This window comes from Triturus cristatus, chromosome 2_1 (assembly GCF_964204655.1).
Source record: "Triturus cristatus chromosome 2_1, aTriCri1.1, whole genome shotgun sequence".
NCBI lineage: Eukaryota > Metazoa > Chordata > Amphibia > Caudata > Salamandridae > Triturus > Triturus cristatus.
Genome location: NC_140581.1, coordinates 938389569 through 938413508, shown reverse-complemented (window position 1 = coordinate 938413508; position 23940 = coordinate 938389569). Strand labels below are relative to the sequence as shown.

The following is a 23940-nucleotide window of genomic DNA, read 5'->3' as shown; positions in this document are numbered from 1 at the left end:
GTAACTTCTTCTAATTATGACAGCTGTTTGAAAGCAAAATACCGTTACATTCGCTGAACCTTTCTGGTTGTGGGGATATATGGGACTTGTAGGTTCATCAAGAACCCAACGAACCCAGAGGCATTAAGGGCCTCATGTAGGTAGCCAAATACCGGTCGGTAACGGCCGATTTTCGGTAAATATGCCGTTACCGACCGGTATTCAGACAAGTGAGATGTAGGAGTCCAAAAACCACTTTTCGGTAAATATGAGGCGGTAAATACCGATTCATATGTACCGAATTCCAAAATACCGATTCAGATATACCGAATACATAATTAACGAATCGGTAAATATGAAGTGGTAAATATGAAGTGGTAAAAATTAAAATGACATGTAGGAGCACTCGGAAATTAAGAAATCCAAGAAAATCGGTAAATTAGAGTCGGTAATTAACACGGATTGAAAGCAGGTGGTAACCATCAACAGTGCAGATAAGCAATCCCAAAATGCAACAGCGTGGACAACATGCTCGCTATGTACGTCATTGCAAGGCGCCTACATCTACAGGCAGCAGGACTGAGGGTTTGGCGACGGGAGGAACGCATCTACAGACAGCGCATCACACTATTCCAGCTGACTGATGCAGAGATACATGACAGGTACAGGCTACACCCCGAAACCATCATGGACTAAATCAGGGACCTGCACCCACTCCTGGACCAGCCAATAAGAAGGGCGCACGCCATACCCCCACATGTGCAGGTGCTCTGCAGCCCACTTCTGTTGGCATCCGGCAGTTATCAGGTGGTGACAGCTGCGGTGGGTGGTGTATCCCAGAGTTGCCCGTCCCGTTCCTTCAGGAATTTCCTGGATGCCATGATGCAGAGAATGCACCACTACATCAGCTTCCACAACACACAGGCTGCACTGCAGGAAACAAAAACAGACATTTCTCACATGGCACAGTTCCCCCATTTCATTGGCTGCATTGATGGTACACACATCCCAAACTGTCCACCAGCTGACACAGAGCACATCAACAGGATCAGGAAGTCCACCCACTCCATCAATGTGCATACCGAATTGAATGATTATGGGAATGGTCCTGTGGGTGGCTGAACCAAAAGGTGGGCGTATGCTATATACAACGAAGACTGCAAGTTGTCGCACAGTGAGGCGGCTTCCAGATTGAGAGCTATTGACCAAGCAAACATGGAGAAGGCCTTAGCCGTTATAGATAATAGCTCTAGCACTCTCACTTCTAGGATTCATACATGAGACAATAGGCACATGCAAGTACACGGCGCATGCAATGTACAAGCCCCGATTTCGGCGTGCGTCCTACGAGGTATCCCAGTGCCTGTGATTACACCTTCTTTCACTCTGCTTGCAAACGGTATTCATTTAATTATGATTAATGAAGCTTGCTGCGGGATGTGAGTGGGAATCCCGTACATAACTGTCTCGCATAAAGTTGTCTGCTGCAATACTGTTCTCTTCCCACCCCCGCATGGGCGGCGGGATGTTTCCATCTGGCCTTCGATTCCAACCTTGAAAGCAGAGTTCAACAAGTTGAGCAGAATAGAGCGCCATTGTCACACAAAGAGGTGCCTTTGACTTCCTCTCGTGAAATATTTGTCCTTCACGTTGCTACAACGCGCACTGAGGAACAGGCGCCTCTGAATACTGACCTCCCCCTGCATTTCGGCTCTTTGATCCAAAGTATTATCAATGCCTCGTCCACGACCGGCCTGGCTCAATTTTTTTAAACATGTGGGCTCGGGTCTCGTGACCTCTTTCCAAACTATTTTTGGTGTAATTCCGGCATTTGTACATTCACTTTTCTCGAGCATCTTTGGAGGTGTTCCGCTGCTTCTGGCGCTAGTGGCAGGTGTGCTGCTTTTCCTTTTCATACTCCGGAATGGCTGCTCCTTCTGTGCCACACGAGCACCTGTCCCGTCTGCTTCTTCTTCGTGATAGGATGCTTGACTTTTATGGTACTCTGCCATTGGCGACTTTGAGCCTGGCTTATGGATTATCCTTCAGGTATTCCTACTTCACCTGCGTACAACCTGTATTACACTGCCTGGATTGTCCCTTTGAATGGCCTCTGGATTTGTGCTTGACCAACATGGTGTCTCCGGTGCCGGATTTCGATCGACTGATGCGGCCCTTAGTGTCTCACGAGTTGGCCTGTTCTGGGGTCCGGATCATGGCGTGTGGTGCGGCGCATGGTATCCTGGGTAATTGGGACATCCCACACCAGTGGGAAATGTGTGCACTGATTACGCAAACTATAACAACTGGTTGAAATCCATTGGGGAAAAACTGACAACAGGAGGAGCCAAATCTAACAAAATACAAAGGAAAAAATCCGCTCCCTGGTACACTAAATCCCTAAAAGCCACGCTAAGAGAAGTGAAACTCCTTGAAAGAAAATGGCGTCGCCATTATAAAAAGGAAGATAGGGAAATCTATAAGAATGTTAGGAGGAATTACCATACCTCCATCAAGTTGGCAAAAACTAACTATTACACCAACTTGATAGAATCGACCAACAACAATCAAAAAGAAATATTCCAAATAGTCAATGGCTTCAGAAAACCCAAAATACTATCACAGGAAATTCCACCGTCCCAAGCCCTCTGCGACAAAATAGCGGAATATTTCGAACAGAAAATTACAAACTTTACAAAAGAGTTTCCACAGATCAGTCAACCAGCATTAAATACAGCTGACCCTACCATCCAAATAGACTCACCTTGTACTACCACATGGGATAATTTTACTTTGATTAATTCTACCGAGTCTGCTCAAGCTATCTCTAAATTGAACTCAGGCTCCCCTCTTGACCCCTGCCCACCCCTACTGCTCAAGGCTATAAAAGATGAGGTCAACCCAATTATAAACTCAATCCTGAACTCCTCCCTACAAACAGGAGATATCCCCGCATGCTGGAAGGTCGCGGTAGTCAAACCCCTTCAGAAAAAAACTATTCAGGACCCTACGACACTGTCAAACCTCCGACCCATATCACTTCTTCCAGCACTATGCAAACTCACAGAGACATGTGTAAACAAACAACTCACAGCATATCTCGAGAACAACAATTTGTTACATCCCAATCAAGCAGGTTTCCGCTCTCACCACTCAACTGAATCTGCCCTTATTTTCTCAACGGAAACTATCAGGGCCGCTTTGGATCAGGGCAAAAGAGCCGTCCTGATCCTACTGGATCTCTCTGCGGCGTTCGACACGGTGTCCCATGATATTCTACTTCATCGCCTGAGTAGTGCAGGCATAGGGGGCACCGTGTTGAAATGGTTTACCAACTTCCTCAGACAAAGAAAACAGACTATTCTCCTAGGTCCACATCACTCTGAGGCAAGAGAAGTTCAATCTGGGGTACCTCAGGGCTCTAGCTTAAGCCCCATATTGTTTAACCTATATATGGTCCCCCTAATGAAACTTATCTCTTCTTTTGCTATCAGCTCAATAGCCTACGCCGATGATACTCAACTAGTTGTAATCCTAGATGAGGACGCGGCAATTGCTGAACGTTCCCTCAGAGATTGTCTGAAGGCCACTTTCGAGTGGATGAACACAAACCACCTGAGATGCAACACTGCAAAGACGGAAATTTTACCCTTTGGGAAAAATAATCTGTTTTCTCCCCAAACCTGCTGGCCACCTAATGCTGAAGCCCCGTCGAGTACCATAAAGAGTGCCCGAAATTTAGGAATTAAAATTGATGAGGCACTATCCTTCAAGCAACAGACCAGTGAAGTGGCTGGTTCCTGTTTCAATATCATCAAAAGCCTTCGGAAATTCTTTGACTTCCTCCCCCTACCAGCAAGGAAAACGGTAGCGGTGGCATTGATTACATCTAGGTTGGATTATTGTAACGGACTGTATGTGGGTGCCAACAAGGCCCTTCTACATAAGCTGCAGATGGTGCAAAATACTGCAGCAAGGCTGGTGCTAAAAATGCCAAGAAAATCCTCAGCATCCGCAGCACTTGACACCCTCCATTGGCTCCCTATCCAAAAGAGAATCCTATTCAAACTACTGATCATCTCTTTCAGAGCATTCCATAAAAGAGGCCCTACCTACCTGACTAACAAATTTAATCGCTACCACCCCGGACGTCATCTAAGATCTGCTACGGCCAACCTAATGACCATTCCAAAGTTTCGATTGGCCACTAGAGGGGGAAAGTCCCTGGCGGTCAAAGGCTCTAGAGCCTGGAACACACTTCCACCTCAAATTCGTGAAATCTCCTGTGAGAGCAAATTCAGGAAAGCCATTAAAACCTGGATTTATAACCTAACTGCCTCCGCCTGCAAAACCCTGGTCTAATATCTACTTTAGGGTCTATTACATCTCCCTTCTGCCTTCGAACCACACAAATTGAACCTAGCGCCAAGATGCTCCTCGGAGCGATAGAGCGCTATATAAAATCCCCCCAAACATAAACATAAACATAAACATCTCAGCGGCAGCCTACGACTTCTTGTCCATGAGCTATTTGGAGGAACATTCCGGGTGCCCTCTGATTGTGCTAGAGGCTCCGTTGGTTGGAGAACACGTATGTTCCTTTTCTTTACTCAATTGGATGGCTGAGACTTTTAGTGGCCCTGAAAATGATTTCTTGTTGGAAGCCGTGGCCACATATGCTGCCTATACATTCATGGATTAACTGGATTGTCGTCCATTGCGCCTGTGCTACTGGACAGCACCCTGGCGCAACATTTATTTCTTTTATTTCTCGTTTTTCTCTTCCTGATGGTCGGCTTGAGTTTTTCACTATACTTGCATTGTGTTTTTTGGAATTTTATGCTGCAATTAATTGGACTTTAGGACTTTGGCGCTGCATTGGTTACGCCTTGTTCTGCTCTGACGAAACTGAACTCTGCGTTCTCTCTTCTCTTGCCTATTACATGTTGCTTCGCTCAAGGGGGCGTGTAGTGAGTTCTCCCTGAATACGTACATGCATTGTTCAGTTAGCATGACCACGTTGAATGTTATGTAGCCATATTTTTGTCTTTGCACACGACACTGCGTGTACATGTTCTTTCTTGATTAAACTGCTGTCTCGAGACTTCCTTCAGACGAGTGCATTCTGTTGTTCCCATCCCAAGCTCTGCGCAGCGACCTTGGTCTGTACATGCTGTGACACACAGTCTGGAATTTTACACAATGCATGTTTTCCACTCTAGGTTGTTCGACCCACGATTTAGCCATGGCACACGCGCAGCTGCACATACCTGACAGTTGGTGCTTTTCATATCACAGACATCATGTTTATTGTTCAGCCCGAAGACGAGCCTTCCTGCGAGACGGCTCCTGATGCTCCTGTGATGTGATTTCACTGAGCTGATTTTTGAGGTATGGGGTCCCCTATTCAAGCCTGAGAGGCCTTCTATAATAACATGATTATGATATTGGCTACTTAGTTAAGGGAAGGTGGTAGTATCCTCGGTATTTTCCGAATCGCTAAATACCACCTCGGTATTTACCGATTCGGTAAATACCACCTCGGTATTTACCGATTCGGTAAATACCACCTCGGTTTTACCGATTCGGTGAATTCCGATTCGTATTTACCGACTGTTACCGAATCGGTAACTGTTACCGAATTTTTACCTACATATAACTTACCGATTCTAATTTACCGATTCGGTACGGCTCGGTATTTACGAACCGGTAAAATTTATTTACCTACATGAGGCCCTAAGTGAGCAGCGTCTTGCAATTGTTTTGTATTATGTACCGGGTATATAGCAATTATTTTGGGAAAATGTATACATGGAAAAATCGGTATGAAAGACACGTATGTATTTCTGAAATGGGAACAAAATATAGAGTTTAGAAACAGTAGATATTTGCACATTTTCGAAATTGGCAGTACCCATACTAGCACGAGAATTATAGTTCATTTTTTAAAATGACTTCATTTTTACACATTGTCTTTCATTTGGAAGGCAGAAATGCATCAAAAGTCAATAGGTAATAACAGTTGCTCTACAATTCTGTGTTACCCTAAGTCTCCCGATAAAAATGGTACCTCACTTGTGTGGGTAGGCCTAGTGCCCGCAACAGGAAAGGGCCCCAAATGCAACGTGGACACACCACATTTTCACAGTGAAAAATGCCCCTTTTTTTTGCAAAGTGTCTAGCTGTAGTTTTTGAACCCTAGCTCTGCCGGCACCTAGGGAAACCTAGCAAACCTATACATTTTTGAAAACTAGACACCCAGGGGAATCCAGGATGGGGTGACTTGACTGGCTCTCACCAAGTTCTGTTACCCAGAATCCCTTGCAAACGTAAAGAATTGTCAAACAAAACACATTTTCCTCACATTTCTGTGGTGGAAAGTTCTGGAATCTGCGTGGAGCCACAAAATTCCACCCACCCAGCGTTCCTCAAAGTCTTCTGAGAAAAATGGTACTTCACTTGTGTGGGTAGGCCTAGTGCCCGCGACAGGAAACGGCCCAAAATGCAAGGTGGACACACCACATTTTCACAGTGAAAAATGCCTCTTTTTTTGCAAAGTGCCTAGCTGTAGTTTCTGAACCCTAGCTCTACTGGCACGTAGGGAAACCTAACAAACCTATACATTTTTGAAAATTAGACACCCGGGGGATACTAGGGAGGTATGGCTTGTATGGATCCCCCAACATTTTCTTACCCAGAATCCCCTGCAAACCTCAAATTTAGCTAAAGCAATTCACTTTTTTCACACCTTTTTGTGTGGGAGAGTTTTGGCATCACTGGGCTGACACAAATTTCCTACCACCCAGTGTTCCCCGGGTCTCCTGATAAAAATGGTGCCTCACTCGTGTGGGAGGCCCAAGTACCCATCACAGGCAAGGGCCCAAAACGGATTGAGGCGACATCAAAATTACCCATCACAAAACGACCTGGTTTTGCAAGGGGGGTCACATGGGTTTTTGGCCCTGTGCTCGGCGGCCAGCTAGTGAAACCTACCAAACCCACACATTTCTGAAAACTAGACACGCAGGGGATTCCAGGGAGGTATGGCGTGCATGGATCCCCCAACATTTTCTTACTCAGAAGTCCCTGCAAACCTCAAATGTAGCTGAAAAAATCACTTTTTCCACACATTTTTGGGTGGGAAAGTTGTGGCATCACCGGGCTGACACAAATTTCCATATTTGACGCAGGAGAGCACTCGCTTGTACACAACAAAAGCATTGAAAGTTGCTAAATTGAAGAGATGGATGGCCAACTTCTTGTACCAAATGTAAGTCTTACGAATAGCAGTGTAAGATTCCAACCTCTGATCTACTCTATCAACACCACCCATGTGCTTATTGTAGTCTACAATGCACACTGGTTTGCGCACTTCAGCAACCTGACCCCAATCAGCCACAGGTGAAGTACTCTCATCATGGATGGTAGTCAGCATGTACGCATCCCTCCTGTCCACAAATTTCAGAGCTAGTAGTTCATCACTACGCAAGGAACTGCACTATCCCCTCTGAAGCTTTCTGCAAGCAAGCTCTTTTGGATAACCTTTACGGTTAGAGCGGATTGTGCCACAAGCAAAAGTGTCCACTTTGAACAATTCCTTAAACAATTGCACAGCACTGTAGAAGTTATCAAGGTACAAATGGTGGCCTCTGTTAAACAGTCCTTTAGCAAGATCCCACACAATTTTCTCTGAAACTCCAAAAGTGGACGGACATCCAGGGGGGTCAATAGTGGAATCCCTACCAGTGTACACACGAAAATTAAAAACATTTCCTGTCCTACTTTCAGACAACATATACAGCTTAATTCTATAACATGCCCTCTTGCTAGGAATGTACTGTCTAAAAACCAAACGACCCTTGAACTGGACCAAAGACTCATCAATAGCTATTTCTTTCCCTGGAGTATAGATCTCTGAAAATCGATCTACAAAGTGATCAAGAACAGGTCGAATTTAAAAAAAGCTGTCACATTCAGGGTGATCTCGTGGCAACGCCGAAGCATTATCAACAAAATGCAGCATCCGAAGCACTAGTAAATACCTATCACGACTCATAATTGCAGGAAATATGGCTGTTGCCATCACTGGACTAGTAGACCAATATGAAGCAATGGACGGCTTCCTTATCAAACCCATCAAAAAAGTCAAACTGCTTCATCTCATCCAGATTTGTCAGGGTCTACCAAGTAACTCTAGGTTAGGGCCTAAGTCTTTCACTGTTGTCCCTCAAATACTGTTCTGCAGACAAATTAGTATGCTCAACAATCTCAGCCAAAAATACATCAGCCATAAACAACTGAAAAAGCTGTATACGCAAAAAAAATTGCAATTCACTCTACACCCTGCATCACCAGTAAAGGCAGGCAGCACCGTGTTTGGATCAACCCAGAGTCCAGCACTCCCAATGGGAAGCCTTGCAGCCCCAGGCTGCAATCCAGATGCCTCTTGCACCATCGGCACATCAGTGTCCTCCTCTAAAACAGGCACTTCATCCGCACTGAGAGTAGCTTCATCCGCACTGAGAGTAGATTCATCATCCGGTGATTCCATGTGGAGAGAACTCACTGCCTGAATCTTCCCCCTCCCTCCTCTCCCTCAGACGCACTGTCAGTCTCATAATCCTGCTCAGAGGAAGATTCAAAAAGCATACCAACCACCTACTGAGCAGTAATTCTGCGGCTAGCCATAATCCTTACTAACAAAGGTAACGTGTCAAACAAGTCAACAACAACAAACACTTTGTAGAATAACTAATAAACAAAATGTGGCTTCATCACAAAGACCTAAATACTCCAAAACTATACCACTCACTTGTCAGAAGCAGATAGACTCACCACCTACTCTGCACAGACACAGCAAGGACCAACAATATCCCACTATAAAAGAAAAAGAAAATTACACATAAGACAACGCAAAAGACGTTGCAAAGAATTTCACCCTCCAATAACAGACTAAATATGCTGCTGATTTGACAGCACTTACTAAAAATTCACTCGTGCATGACAATAATACTCATTTGGAGTAAACGTAACAAAAAAAGATTTTCTTACCAAATAAATGCAACTACGCAAAACTGCAGAAACCGCAAACAAGAACAAAAAGCACTAGAAAAAAAGGAGAAATAAAACATTACAATCACATATGCAAATAATAAACCAGTCCACGCACAATCTACCAGCCAAGATGGCTGGTAGGTGGGCCTAAAAGCAAAAGGCCGACCTCAAGGGGTCAGAAACAGCTGAAATATTCAACCCCATAAAGGGGAGCGACCCTTGTCCATGGGACCACTACCCACAATCATCTATATAAAAAAATAAATCCCTGGTGGCCTAGTGGGCCATCTGAAATCATTTTGGGCCAACACCCCCCTCCCCTAAGTGGGGCAGAAACGGCCAGACTAAATTTCCCCCAAAGGGGATTGACCCTTCACCCAAGTGGCCGCTCCCTGCATGCATTAGTAATAAAAAAACAAAAACGGCCAAATAATATGTCCCCCAAACGGGAGCGACACTTTCCCAAGGGGTCACTCCCCGCATGCATTACATAGAGAAAAAAACAAACTAAAACAAAAAAAATCCCTGGTACCCCAGTGGGCAATCTAAACAAGCATTTACAATGCAATGGTCTCGGCATTGTCAAAGTTAGAGGTATTGGTATTGCTCATGACATTGGCCTAGTGCTCTCTCCTCTAAAATGGCGGTGCTTGGAGATATGTTCCCAAAGTGGCAGCTTTGATTAAAGGCAGAAGAGTGTGGACCTTTCCTGCTATACTTCAAATTGAAACATGTAGTTCAATCTATATAACCATGTTTATGAATCTTTCACAAGAAAGTATTTCCCCCCAAACAGGCTATGACAGCAGATACTAGGTGCACAGCGTCATTTCTAAAACAAACAAAAAACAACATCAAAGAAAGAAACTAGAGAAATAGCCAAGTCGAGAATATCCTTCTTACTCTGTCGCTATACCTTATTGTGAGGCGGACATAGACTGAACTAAAAAATGAGTAAAAAACATTTTCTTCTGTAATCGATCTAAATCGCTACACTTTAAAATTTGAACACTCAGTGGTACACTATTGCCACTGTGACGGTTAGAAAGAGGGCTCGTGCAGACCCATTCTACATTGGGTTTTGCGATGTCCAGTAATATATAAAATTGCGGTTGTATTAGCTAACCAAAATTACACAACTACCTTGGCACTGGCCTCTCTCTCCCCTCTCACAGCTTTGTCGGGTTATGTGCTGAAGTCCATACTGGAAACCTGGTGCCCGAAAATATATTGAGTCTAAAATAGGAGTCCCCTTGTGTTGTATTAGGATGTGTTGCTCCCGCCCACAGTACAGAAGGATCTCTTCGGTAGGCAGGGCAAGACAGAATAAACACAGCTAAAAGTCCTGTACAGATTTTTTGTTCTTCTGAAAGAAATTACTGCAGGGCCTAATTTGTGCCACTGGGTTCAAGTGGGGAGCACAAAACTAATCTAGGAGCAAAGGACCCCGAGGAAGTATGAGAGTAGGATTCCTTTCTGTCTTGACCCCCCCTAACTCCCCCCCAAACCTGGACTCTCTGGAGGCGAGGTATGAGTTGGCTACATGAACCCGCTTGCTTCTCCTGAGGTAGCTTAGCTAGCGCCCCGAGGCAGACGTGCAGGAGCTACACCTGCGGCTCTTACCGAACCTGCTGTGGTCCTGCCAGGTGCTGTGCACCGTGCCTTTCGAGAAGATCTCCAAGTGGAAGCCGGTCCGGCAGTACAGCTGCCTCCGCCGCAGGATGCCCTTCAGGTGCGCGAAGTCGGCCCTCGATCTGCCCCAGACGCTCGGCCAAGAATAATTTATTCTTCCTTTTCTTAAACGGTATTAATAATTACAAAATGTGATATTAAGTAAAATTAATTATTTTTTATCTAGGAACAATTTTGTGTAAAGGGCTGGGAATAAAACTTTACGTGATCAAGGTTTGCCTCAGTCTTGACCGAAAAGTCACATTTGGTTCATTATCTTGACTTTTTTACCACTCCAGAAAGCAGTTAATTATTACAATATCCGTTTATCATTGAAATACTGTCATTGAGTAGGCTTAATCCAAACATGAACTTCTTTCAAATAAATTTGTGTCTTCGGTGGATATTTATAGATTTCTGCCCTCTTTGACATGTATGGTTTTGTTTTCAGTGTTGCTTCTTGCAGACACAATAGAATGTCAGTAACCGTTCTCTTTCCCCTTTATTTTTATTTGAAGGTATCCAGAGAATGGTGTAATAGAAATGTCTTCCCGCAATCTTCGCCCACGAGCAAGAACTATTCTGAAATGGAGTGATCTCAAAGTGGGAGATGTTGTGATGGCGAACTACAATGCTGAGAGTCCAGAGGAGCGAGGATTCTGGTATGATGTCCAAATAACAGCTTTGAAAGTATTCTCGAGGACTAACAAAGAGGTACATGCCAGAATTTTCCTGAGGTAAGATTGTTTTCTCTGTTTAATATCGAGATTCGTTGTTTTACTTCTTTTCTAATGTAATAGAATTCCAAAGTATTTTTTTATCACCCATGTCACTTTAATTTGAGTTTATTTCAGGAAATGTACAAATGTCTAAAAGAGCTAATTGTGTGCTAGCCAAAACACTGCCAAATTAAAATATTGGTATAATTGTGATTCTCCAGTATTTGGGGTGTCTTTCATAGATTCACATGCTTGAATATTCCCCGTCGTCGAAGTGGGAGTCCCACGGTATATAAAAAGCAATAAGTATCATGTATATATATATATACATACATAAACCACATAAGAGTATATACATACCCAAATAAACTTTATATATATATAGTTCAAATAACATATCAAGTTAAAATACCATAGGATAGCATTGAGACATAAGAAAGCATTGAGAAAAAAGAATCACTTTACTGACATATCACTGTCATTTCATAGTCCAAACTCCAGCCAATCAGGCGCTAGCACCCTCTAGAACCTTCTCCTCAGAGGCTCAGACCCTCAGATTTTCTACCGCACGTCGTATGAAGGGAGTCTCCCTGAGCTCTGCTCAGTTCTTGATCTGGTTTGAGGTTTTTTGTCTCTCATCATGTCTACAAGTAAGAAATCTCTTTTCCGTCCATGTTCATCTTGCGGAAAGTCAAGACTTTTCTCTGAGGATCCCCATGAGAAATGTATTTATTGTCTTTATCCTGATCATAAGGTGGCCAACTGTAAGATCTGCAGAACTTTCTCTCAAAAAACTTTGAAAGATAGAGAAGGTCGCCTTTTATTATGGCTTCAAAAACTAAAGGAGACAGATAACCCCCTTTCTGAGGTGGAGAGTGTAGCCTCTATCAAAACAGGAGTCTCCTCAAAGCGTGGAAGTGTCCAGGACTTGCCATCTCCTTTTCTAAAAAAGAAGAGACTTCATCTTGAGGAAGTGTCTACAGGCCAAGTCTCTGTTACCACGCCAGCGCCCCCGAGACTTAGCTCTCAGGCGTCTCTGACTCCGTCAGTGCATGTTTCCAGTCAGAAACGTTCAAAACCGTCGACGGGCCCGTCGACGGCTCCTCCGTCGACGAGATCGGCTACTTCATCAGCCTCGTCGACGACGGAGACGACGGTATCGAGCAGATATCCTTCGTCGACGACGATGACTTCGTCGACGTCTTCACCGTCGACGGTAGTATGTGTTTCCCTATCTCGTCGACGATACCACTCACCTCTTCGTCAACGACTGGGAAGCTGCCGCTTCCGTCGACGTCTACAACTCCGTCGACGATGGTTAAAAAGAAGAAGAGGAAGTCTTCATCGTCGGCGATTACAACATCGTCGACGACAGCCTCGTCGACGACAGCCTCCTCGTCGACGACAGCCTCCTCGTCGACGGCAGCCACCTCGTCGACGGCAGCCACCTCGTCGACGGCAGCTTCATCGTCGACGGCAGCTTCGTCGTCGACGGCAGCTTCGTCGTCGACTACTTCGTCGACGATCGCCTCGACGACGGTGGGGTCAAATTTTGCGACAATGCCATTGGTGCCAATGTCAACACCAGCACCGGGGTCTGTGGACGGCTCCTTGCTGCTACGTCGTAAGGCTGTACTAGATCCAGTCATGTTACCACCGGGGCCTCGACCACCCCGTCAACTATTTCCTTCGGGGGATGAGGACAATTCTGATTCAGATGAGGACGATCAGTCTGCTTTTCGGGATGCTCATAGTCCCTCTGAGCTCCATATTAAGTGCCAAGACTTTGAGGAGGATGAATACTACGATCAGGAACAAGAGCAACATTCCCCTGCTCCGGTTCCTACGGTGCAGCTTCCTTTGCGGCTTATTTCCAACCTCCAATACATGTTGGAAGATTATAATCGTCGCTTTCCAGCATCCTCTCAAAGTTCTCCACGTGAAGCGCCATCTGAGGTTCCACCTCCTCCTACATTGCCGACGATACCTACACCATCCACGCCTGCACTGCCTTCCAATGCAGCGGATGATAATGTGGATAATCTAGATACGGAAGAGGGTGTGCTTCCGGAGGACGACTCTATGGCGGACTGGGATGACTACCAAATCAATTCGCCCGCATCACCGCCAAGGTCGCCAGTCAACTCGCCACCTGTCGACATAACAGGGTTCCATCAGCTGATGGAAAGAGCAGCGCAACGCTTTCACCTTCCCATGGTGGTTAGGGAAGAGGACTGTTTCGTGTACGATTTCAAGTCCCAGCCTCAGAAACAAGTACGAGCTGTGCCCATTATAGACTTTATATGGAATGAAGGTATAAAGTTAATGAAAACGCCTAATTCTATTCCGGCAGTGCTTCCACGCCTGGAGAAAAAGTACAAATCTCCGGATTCTTCCCCAGCCTGCTTGGTGTCTCAACCTAAGCCGGACTCAGTGATTACACAAGCGGCACATCGCCGCTCCAAAAATCCATCATCTCCAATGTCAACGCCTCCGGATCGCGACGGCCGTCGCCTGGATGCCATTGGCAAGAAGTTCTCAACCATGGCTTCAACAACGGTCCGGGCTGCGAATTCTTTGGCAATCCTCGGCCGTTACGATAGACAAATGTGGTCGGACATGGCTGCTTTGGTCAAGCTTATACCGGAAGATTCTAGAGCGGAAGCTCAAAAGATCCTGCAAGAGGGTGAGAGGGCGTCATCCGAAATCATCGACTGCTCTGTCGACATTGCATTCACCGGTTTCCGTCAATTGGTGGGAGCAGCTGTCCTAAGGAGACAGGGTTGGCTTCGATCAACCTCATTCCGGTGAGAGGTCCAGGCTAAGATTCTGGACATGCCGTATGACGGAGAGTCATTATTCGGCCAGCATGTGGAGGATGCTTTGCAAACCATAAAAAAGGACACGGATACGGCTCGTTCCCTCGGCACTCTTCAGTTTAGGAAGCAGCCCTTTCGAGGTGCGCGCGGCCGCGGCACCTCCTCTTCCTTTCGTGGGTCCTCTTCCCAGTACCGCTCAAACAACCAAGGACAACAGCGATACTCTTCACAACCACAGCAGTCCTACAGACAGCAAGCTGGCAAATCATATAGAGGGAAGTCAAATTACAGAGGGAATTCTACCAAAAAACAGTGACTGTGTACGGCAAAAGTTCCTTTTTCCCAGTTGTCCTCTAGTTCCTGTTGGAGGAAGAATCTCCCAGTTCTTTTCAACTTGGTCCTCAATCACTTCGGACCGCTGGGTTCTGGATATTATTTCAAGGGGCCACGCCCTAGAGTTTGTGAAGGTTCCTCCACGCACCCCTCCATCTGGACCTCCTCCCGCCCATCTCAAAGAACTTTTCAATCAGATCCATATAATGATAAACAAGGGTGCCATCGAAGTGGTTCCGAAATATCAAAGAGGGTTGGGGTTCTATTCACGTTTTTTCCTCATACTAAAGAAATCAGGGGAGTGGCGCCCCATCCTCGATCTAAGGTCGCTCAACAAATTTCTCAAGACCCAATCCTTCCGAATGCTCACATTAAAGGACATCCTCCAATTCTTCTCTCAGGAGGATTTCATGACAACGATCGATCTGCAGGATGCATATTTCCATGTGCCCATTCTGCCACGTGAGGAAATATGAATTTTGTGATCAGTTATGTCCCCTATCGTAGACCCCAACGGCTCCATGTACATGCTATAAGTACATGTATGTTCCCTCCTGCTCCAGTTTTGAAGACGCAAATATATGTGCGTCCACCGTCAACATGTCCTCTTTCAGATTCGCCATGAATGGGTCAGATATTCCATTCCTAAGTATGAAAGGCCACCGACTTTATGTGGTTCACTTTCCACATTTTACAGATTCAGGCGAGTAGGCCCCGAATTCTGTCATCAAGCCTTTTCCTGCCTTCTGCTTCTGAAAGCTCCAGTCTGAGCCTGCATCTGTATCCATGAACTTTGTCCTACTCCCTGCGCGGCTAACGGTGCCTGATCCAGCCTGTCGCCTGCCAAAAACTGTATTTCACCTTCAAGATTATCTACTCCGCTCCTCATCCGATGCATTCCTGTCTAGTAAGTTTAGGTAAACATTCCTCCAGCTACCGTGCAAGGGGCCAGGCCTCGCTGTCCTCATGCAAGTAATTCATAGCCCCGTTACCATGGAATATTCCTACCCCCTCGCATCTAGTGTAGACACTTAGACGCTTGTACACGCACTAACAGTCAGTATAGAATAGATTCTATCCTAGAGACCTCTCCTTTTGGATAACACAGTTCTTTAAACATAGGATATTAGATATGATTTGGGATTAGGTTGACATGACCCCCAGACTTCTGTCTCCACATGTAGAGCTAAATGTCAAGTCCCCTTCACCCTCTAGTTGCACGTCAATCACACGTCATGCGGCTGCGCGCGCATCTCTGCCAAATATTTCTGCTGACATTGCAGGATTCTCTTATGGATCCACCCACTTGTGACATCATGTATGATGACGTTTATTAAATTACGCCCATACATCCGCCTCTATTAGTTACGTATGCACCTTTTATCTGTACTATCAGCTGTTACGCCTCTTGCATCTGTTTCACTGTAATGTATTTTCTATAAAACTGCCTATCTGTCAATAATGTATGCCCTTCCTTCCTGAACTTTCGTGGTGATGGAATAGAAAGCCTACAATTCGAATTGTATTCCTTTGTATAGGAATAAAGCCTTTTAAAACCTCTAATACCACGGATTCTGCCTCTTATATTTACTGAGTTATTCTTAATAGACTTTACCGCATAAAAATAGTACCGGTAATGAAATATTTACCACACACGCCACAGGAAATACCTACGATTTCGAGTGGGTCACAGAGATTTCCAATTCAAGTTCCTACCCTTCGGACTCTGCTCAGCCCCACGGGTCTTTACAAAATTCCTGGCCCCGGTGGTGGCTCATTTACGGCAAGCGGGTATTCAAATATACCCTTACCTGGACGATTGTCTCATCAAATCTCAATCCTCTCACCAAGCGGCCCTCGATACTCAGCGCTGTCTCGATCTGTTCCAGTCCCTGGGTTTGTCGATCAATGTGCAAAAATCTCAACTCACGCCGGCTATGTGCAAGACCTTTCTCGGCGCTTCGATCAATACGAGCACAGCCATGGCTTTCGCTTCAGCAGAGCGTCAAGCGCGGATTCAACAGCTTGCAAGCTCCATCGCAGCAAAGCAGTCAGTTTCAGTCCGCACATTGAAATCCTTTCTGGGAATGGCGTCCTCATGCATCGCTTTGATCCCTCATTGCAGACTAAAGAGTCGTATAATTCAGGAGGAATTAGACAAGCAGTGGCGGCAGGTTTCCGGTTCCTTCAACAATCAGCTCGTGGTGTCACCCCGCATGGCTCAAGCGCTGCATTGGTGGACCCGTCCTGCCAACATCGCAGCAGGAACCTCTTTTCTGTTGACAACCCCAGAACTCATCCTTACCACGGACGCATCCATGGAGGGTCGGGGCGCACATTTTCAAGATCTATCCGTCAAGGGCCAATGGTCGGCGGCTCAGCGTTGCTGGCACATCAACAGATTGGAACTGATGGCCGTTTTCTTGGCGTTGAAATCCTTCCGCCTCCAGTTCCAGGGGAAGTCAGTCCTCATTCAGACGGACAACACCACTTGCATGCACTACCTGAACAAACAGGGCGGGACAAAATCTCCACTGCTCTCCCGTCTGGCTCAGAGGATTTGGAGTTGGGCCATACTCCATCAGATAACGCTACAGGCGATTCATCTGCCCGGCATTTCCAATACTCTGGCGGATGCACTCAGTCAGTCAGCATCATCAACCCACGAGTGGGAATTACATCAACCGACTCTGGAATTTGTCTTCAACCTCTGGGGTCACCCGATAATCGACCTTTTCGCAACCCCTCAGAATACAAAATGCTGGTCCTACGCAAGCTGGTTTCCCCACAAAGGGTCATGCGGAAATGCCCTTTCGATCAATTGGTACGGGATATTTGCGTACGCTTTTCCGCCGATTCCTCTGATTCCGCGAGTGTTGCGGAAGATGAGACAACAACCGTGCCATGTACTCCTCATAGCTCCACGGTGGCCTCGGCAGGCATGGTTTTCGGAGTTGCTTCTCCTATCCCAATGCGAGCCCATCCTTCTTCACCTGAAGCCGGATCTGCTGACAATGAACAATGGTCGGATATACCATCCGAATTCCAGCTCTCTCAGCTTGTCGGCTTGGAACCTGAGCACCTTGAATTTGCTCATTTGAACATTCCTCCAGCCTGCAGGGAGGTGTTAGCTAAGGCAAGAGCTCCTTCCACAGTGAAAACGTATAAGCTCAAATGGAAGCGATTTTGTCTTTGGTGTGCTTCCGCCCACATACATCCAGTGCACGCTCCCCCAGAACACATTCTGCCGTTCTTCCTACAACTAGCGCAGTCTGGATTATCGCACTCTACCTTAAAGGTTTTTCTAGCGGCAATATCTCGCTTCCGACAAGACGGCTCGTCCTCTCTCTATTCATCCAGAGTCATACAGCAATTTTTCAAGGGTCTCTTCCGAATGTTCCCGCCCTCCGGCGTCCTCCACCCACGTGGCGCCTGAACATCGTACTGGCTCAGCTCATGAAGGCGCCCTTCGAACCTATCCACTCAGCGGATGTCAAATTTTTAACTTGGAAAGTGGCCCTCCTCCTTGCTCTGACCTCTTCCCGCAGAGTCAGTGACATTCACGCCTTTACAATAAAACCTCCGTTCCTTCAATTCAGATCGGACTGTGTCATTCTCCGCACTAATCCGGTTTTTATACCTAAAGTGCCATCCGATTTCCATCTTAACGAACCAGTGCTCTTAAAAACTTTTTTCCCGCATCCACAAACTCCGGCGGAGCAAAGCTTACACTCTCTGGACTTAAAGAGATGTCTTAAATTCTACATTAGCAGAACTCAATCCTTTCGCAAATCTGACCAGTTGTTTGTGGCCTACGGGCGTGCTTGCAAAGGACAAGCGGTCACCAAACCCACGATTGCCCGTTGGGTTTCATCAACAATCTCTTTTTGCCATCAAAGGGCTGGTAAGCCTCTGTCTTCTGGAGTGAGAGCTCATTCAACGAGGGCTATATCATCTTCCACTGCCCTGTTCGCTGGTGTGCCCATCCATCAGATATGCCGGGCGGCTACGTGGTCCAGCAGGCACACGTTTACGAAGCACTACTGTCTGGAATCCATTAATGAAGCAGACACGGCTGTGGGACAGGCAGTTCTGCGGAATCTGTTTAAATAAGGTGAGCCTCTGCTACTTCCCTCCCCCATGGATATTCTTAATTGCGTTCTAAATACATTGTCATTGTATTTCATGCAATATCAATACGGCTTGGTCAGCCGAATACTGTTTACTGCTTACTATTCTATTCAAGCATGTGAATCTATGAAAGACACCCCAAATACTGGAGAAGAACAAATGTAAACTGTGGTTCTCCAGTATTGGTGTCTTTCATAGATTCACATGCGACCCACCCTCCTCCCCTCAGAGGCTCTCTTCTCCTCTTTCGGCTCTTTGGTCACTCTCGTGCTCGAAAACCTGAGGGTCTGAGCCTCTGAGGAGAAGGTTCTAGAGGGTGCTAGCGCCTAATTGGCTGGAGTTTGGACTATAAAATGACAGTGATATGTCAGTAAAGTGATTCTTTTTTCTCAATGCTTTCTTATGTCTCAATGCTATCCTATGGTATTTTAACTTGATATGTTATTTGAACTATATATATATAAAGTTTATTTGGGTATGTATATACTCTTATGTGGTTTATGTATGTATATATATATACATGATACTTATTGCTTTTTATATACCGTGGGACTCCCACTTCGACGACGGGGAATATTCAAGCATGTGAATCTATGAAAGACACCAATACTGGAGAACCACAGTTTACAGGTAAGTAACATTTGTTCTTTTCTTCCCCCTAACTCAATGAAAGCAGGCCTGCGGCCAATGCCAACCACTTATGACTAATTAGAAAGCAGAGAAGGATATAAGCAATATATTTTTTTCTGAAGGTGAAAAGATTATCCCTCACTTTAACAGCAATGTTGTGGATCAGTTAATCAAACTGAAGATGCCCCTTCACACTGAAGGGGGACCTTTAGAATTGTTGGAGCTGGAGCAAAGTTGTTAATCGGCCTTGTCTCCACCTTGCCATATTTGTGTTTTGCCCGCTTCATTTAGAGTTATAGGAAGTACTAGGCTTACACTGTTGGAGTCTCTGCTTATTCAGCAGGCATAAACTTGTGACCTGACAGGGCCGTCAGGTGGAAATTGAAGTCACCCAAACCTGTCTAAAGTGGTGGCGACAGTCACAAGTTTCCCCTGTTCGGGACCACTGTGCAAAGCATGGTGGTCCTGGGTAGGCAGAATTCGCAATGGCCCCCACATACAGAGAGAAAACTCCCTGTGCATCAGGCCATTGCTCTTTGTTTTCAAGAAACAAGCTCCCGCTTTGTGAATTTGTTTCTTGAAACAAAAATACATAACTGGTGTAGCAAACAGGGCTCCTACTCAGAAAAGTTTTTATTTTTTAATTTGTTTATTGCCGACTCAGAAAAGTTGAATGCCGTCAGTTAAAACTCCACACCAGCTGTACTGAAGGCCAAAAGATAATCACCTGCCTGATATTGATCTCTGTACTTCACCTGGGGAGTTGAATAGATGCCCTCCACTGACCTGGCAACCAGTGGCCACCTTCCAGGGTCTAAATGACAATGAGCTGAAACTTGACAGGTATTTATAGGGAATGTAGAGATGACTGTAACACGCAGGTAAGTGAGTCCATAATTTACTGGAGTATGCAAAACTGCATCCTCTCTCGTCCAGTCCTCCTCCAACTGCTATAGGTTATAGCGGCTTTAATGGTGAGCAAGAGCGAAAAGCTAATTTCAGTGTACCCTAGTGATAAAAAATCTGATAGAGCCTTCTAGCTGCAGATTCCTTACCTTTGAATTTTCCCAGACGTCAGGCTGGATCCAGAAACATTTGCTGAGCAATAGCCCTTGCACGCGGCATCGGGTGGCTCCATTCGGCTTCACGTGACGTCGTCGGATTATGACGTCACGGTTCCTATACAGGCGCCAGCCAGGCGCGCGAACGTCACTTCTTTTCTTTTCTCACCAGTTAAGCACCGATCCGAGAAGAGCTACCCCTCTGCCGCTTTTTGGCAGGCTTTTCCTCAACTTTTGTCTTAATTTTTGGAATCCGACTTTGCATGCAAGGGATGTCTTCGAGGACGGCAGGTTTCAAACAATGCAGGACTTGTTTCTGCCTGATGTTGGTTACCGATCCCCACCGCGTATGTCTTTGGTGTCTCGAGTGCGACCACGATACAAAGTCGTGTTCTGTCTGTCAGGGAAGAGGCACAAGAAGAAGAAGTCCAAGCGGACTTCGTCTTCGCCTCAACTGTTGTCCGTCGTTGAGAGAGGTAAGGAGCACTGACACTCTAGGCCCGGTTCTGCGGAGCCGAAGCCAGAGTCAACTTCGTGCCTCTCCCTCTTTCCGGGAGCTGGAGCGATTCCCGCTCAAATAAAAGATTTTACAAGGCCATGCACCGCATATTTGAGCCTAACGACTTCGCTGGCGAGCCTTTTGCCCTGCGTGGTCTAAAGGGGCCCCATTGGGTTCGACGACGCCGGCTCCTGCCTCAACGCCGGTGGAGCCTCAGGGATCCGATCCAAGATCTGGTTCAACACCAGTCGTGCCAACGCGACCTTCCCTGGCGTCAAACACGAAGTCGATGCCTGTGACGTCGCCGATGCCCGTTGGTAGCTCAAGCCCCATCCTCATCCCCGACTACTCGGAGCCGGAACTGCATCGATCGACGACGATCCAACGTCGACAGAAGCCAGAGGTTCTATGTTGTCGCCTGAGCACTTTGAAGATGTGCTAGGCTCAGGAGAGAAATGGGAGGTGTCTGGGGACCCACTTGAAACCCAGGAAGATCGCTGAAGAGAATTTGGACTGGTATGGGGAACTTGGGGAGGCCAGTGGTCTGGATACTTCCCCAGATACTGGCATGCTCTCTCCTCCTATGGTGGCTACGGAGGAGGGGGTGTCCTATGCCATAGTGGGAAAGAGGGAATCTGAGGTCCTCGGACTGGAGCTGCCCTCGGTGCAGGTCAGGACTGATCTCCTGACTGAGGTGCTTCAACCTGGGACTTTCACTTCCAAACCCCTGTTGCCCCTTAATAAGGCACTTACGGATGTCCTTCTGGGAAACTGGTACAAACCTAGCACAGGGGCTCCTGTGAATAGGCCTATTGCACGCCGCCATCGCCCAGCTCCATGCGACCCAAAGTTCCTCAGCCACCATCCCCCCCCCCCCCCCCCCCCCCCCCCCCAGAGCGTTTGGCAGTGCATTCCCTTCCGCCTCTACGGATAGGGAATCCAAGAGGCTGGATTCACTTGGGTAGAAGATGTTTTCTTCCTCCAGCCTGGCATTGCGTTCGGTGAATACCGCATGCTTATGGGGCCGTTTCTGCCATTCCTTTTGGAGATGGTTGCGCAAGTGCTGCCACAAGTCCTGAAGGAGGCCCAGGCTGTGCTCTCCCAAGCTGTCAAAGACTGGAGGGATGCAGCAAAATTCGCCATACGATGTGGGTTAGATACGACTAATTCGCTAGGCAGATCGATTGCACAACGGTGGCCCTGAGACACCACGCCTGGATTCATACCACTGGCTTCTCGGGCGATGTCCAAGCCAATTTGATGGACATGCCCTTCGATGGAACCCGTCTTTTTGGGGAAAAGGCAGACTCTGCCCTGGTCAAGTTCAAGGGCTCTCGTGCTACGGCCAGATCCTTGGGCCTTTCCTCCACTCCTCATGGCCAGTCTTCCTTTCGCCACTTTCGTGGCAATGGAAGGGGTTTCCTGCTGCATAAGCTCTATCCCAGCCACCTTCCCGCACAGACTGCCGAAGCCATGCGTGGATTTGGACGCGGTGCATTCAGATCTCGGAACGGAGACCAGAAGTCGTCTACCACACTGCTCCCAGCATCCGCAGCCGCCAAGCACTCCTAGACTGATTTTGCGAGACCATACTACTCCAGTTGGTGGGAGAATTCGTCATCATCTCTCCCACTGGAGATCCATAAAATAGAACAAGTGGGTCCTGCAGATCTTCCAGGAGGGCTATTCTCTACCTTTCCTTTCTTTTCCTCCTGCTATTCTGCCAACTCAGGAACGGCTGACGGAGGATCATTTAAAGTTGCTCAAAGAGTAAGTTACTTCTATTTTGGCCAAGAGAGCTATAAAAAGGGTCCCAGTTTCAGAAGTAGGCAGTGGCTGTTATTCCCGCTACGTTCTGATTCTAAGGAAGAACAAAGGGCTACGGCCCATATTAGATCTACAGACCGTCAATCTCCTCCTCAAAAAGGAGAAATTCAAAATGCTCACTCTGGCTCAGGTCTTGTCTGCTCTAGACCAGGAAGACTGGATGGTAGCGTTGGACATGCAGGATGCGTATTTTCACATTTCAATCCTGCTGGGCCACAGGCATCACCTGCGGTTCAAGGTTGGCCGCAAGCACTTTCAGTTTATCCAGCTCCCCATCGGCCTTACCAGTGCCCCTCGGGTGTTCACCAAGGTGATGGCGGTGATCGCAGTACATCGGTGCAGGTTCGGGGTGTCGGACTCGACAACTGGCTGTTGAAGGCGTCCTCGTCCCAGGCAGTCATCTCCCACCTTAAGACTATGGTGATCCTCCTGCACTCGCTGGGGTTCTCTATAAATGTGCCGAAGTCACACCTGACTCCTTCTCAGATGCTCCCTTTCATCTGAGCTGTTCTGCACCCAGTGCAGTTTCAGGCTTATCCTCCCAAGCAGCGAGCCCAGGATATTTAGGCTATGATTCCGATATTTCAGGCTCTATCCTGGATCTCGGTGAGACTGACTCTGAGGCGTTGGGTCTCATGGCCTCCTGCATCCTGTTGGTAAGACACCCGAAGATGGCGTATGTGGGCTATGCAGTAGGACTTGACGTACCAATGGGCACAGCATCGGGGAAATCTCACCGACATGGTTAAGATCTTGGAAGGAACTGCCAAAGATCTGCAGTGGTAGTTAATGACCCGCGATTGGGTCAACGACAGACTGCCCTCCCTTCCCCAACCAGATCTCACAGTCGTGACCGATGCGTCACTTCTGGGATGGGGCGGCCATCTGGGAGAGGTGGAGATCAGGGGACACTGGTCTCAGGCGGAGTCGGAGCTCCACATACATTTATTGGAGCTGCAAGCGATTCGGTTGGCATTGAAAGCATTTCTTCCCTCTGTCATTGGGAAGCTAGTGCAGGTGTTCACAGACAACACCACAGCCATGTGGTACTGCAACAAGCAGGGCGGGGTGGGGTCGTGTACCCTTTATCGAGAGGCCCTGCGTCTCTGGACATGGCTGGAACAGCAGGGCGTAACCCTGGTGGTTCAACACCTGGCAGGTTCTCTGATCGTCAGGGCAGATGAACTCAGCCATCGATGACTAGCTGGTCACGAGCG

General features: G+C 46.9%; 1 protein-coding gene across 1 annotated transcript in view; it reads left to right on the top strand.

Moving 5' to 3' along the window:
• UHRF2 (ubiquitin like with PHD and ring finger domains 2) overlaps nucleotides 1-23940 on the top strand; it is an 898530-nt gene that overhangs the window by 339806 nt on the left and 534784 nt on the right. Inside the window, exon 4 of the mRNA XM_085633451.1 lies at nucleotides 11223-11441. Coding sequence (XP_085489577.1) covers nucleotides 11223-11441 — 219 coding nt within the window. The remainder of the gene's footprint in view (nucleotides 1-11222; nucleotides 11442-23940) is intronic.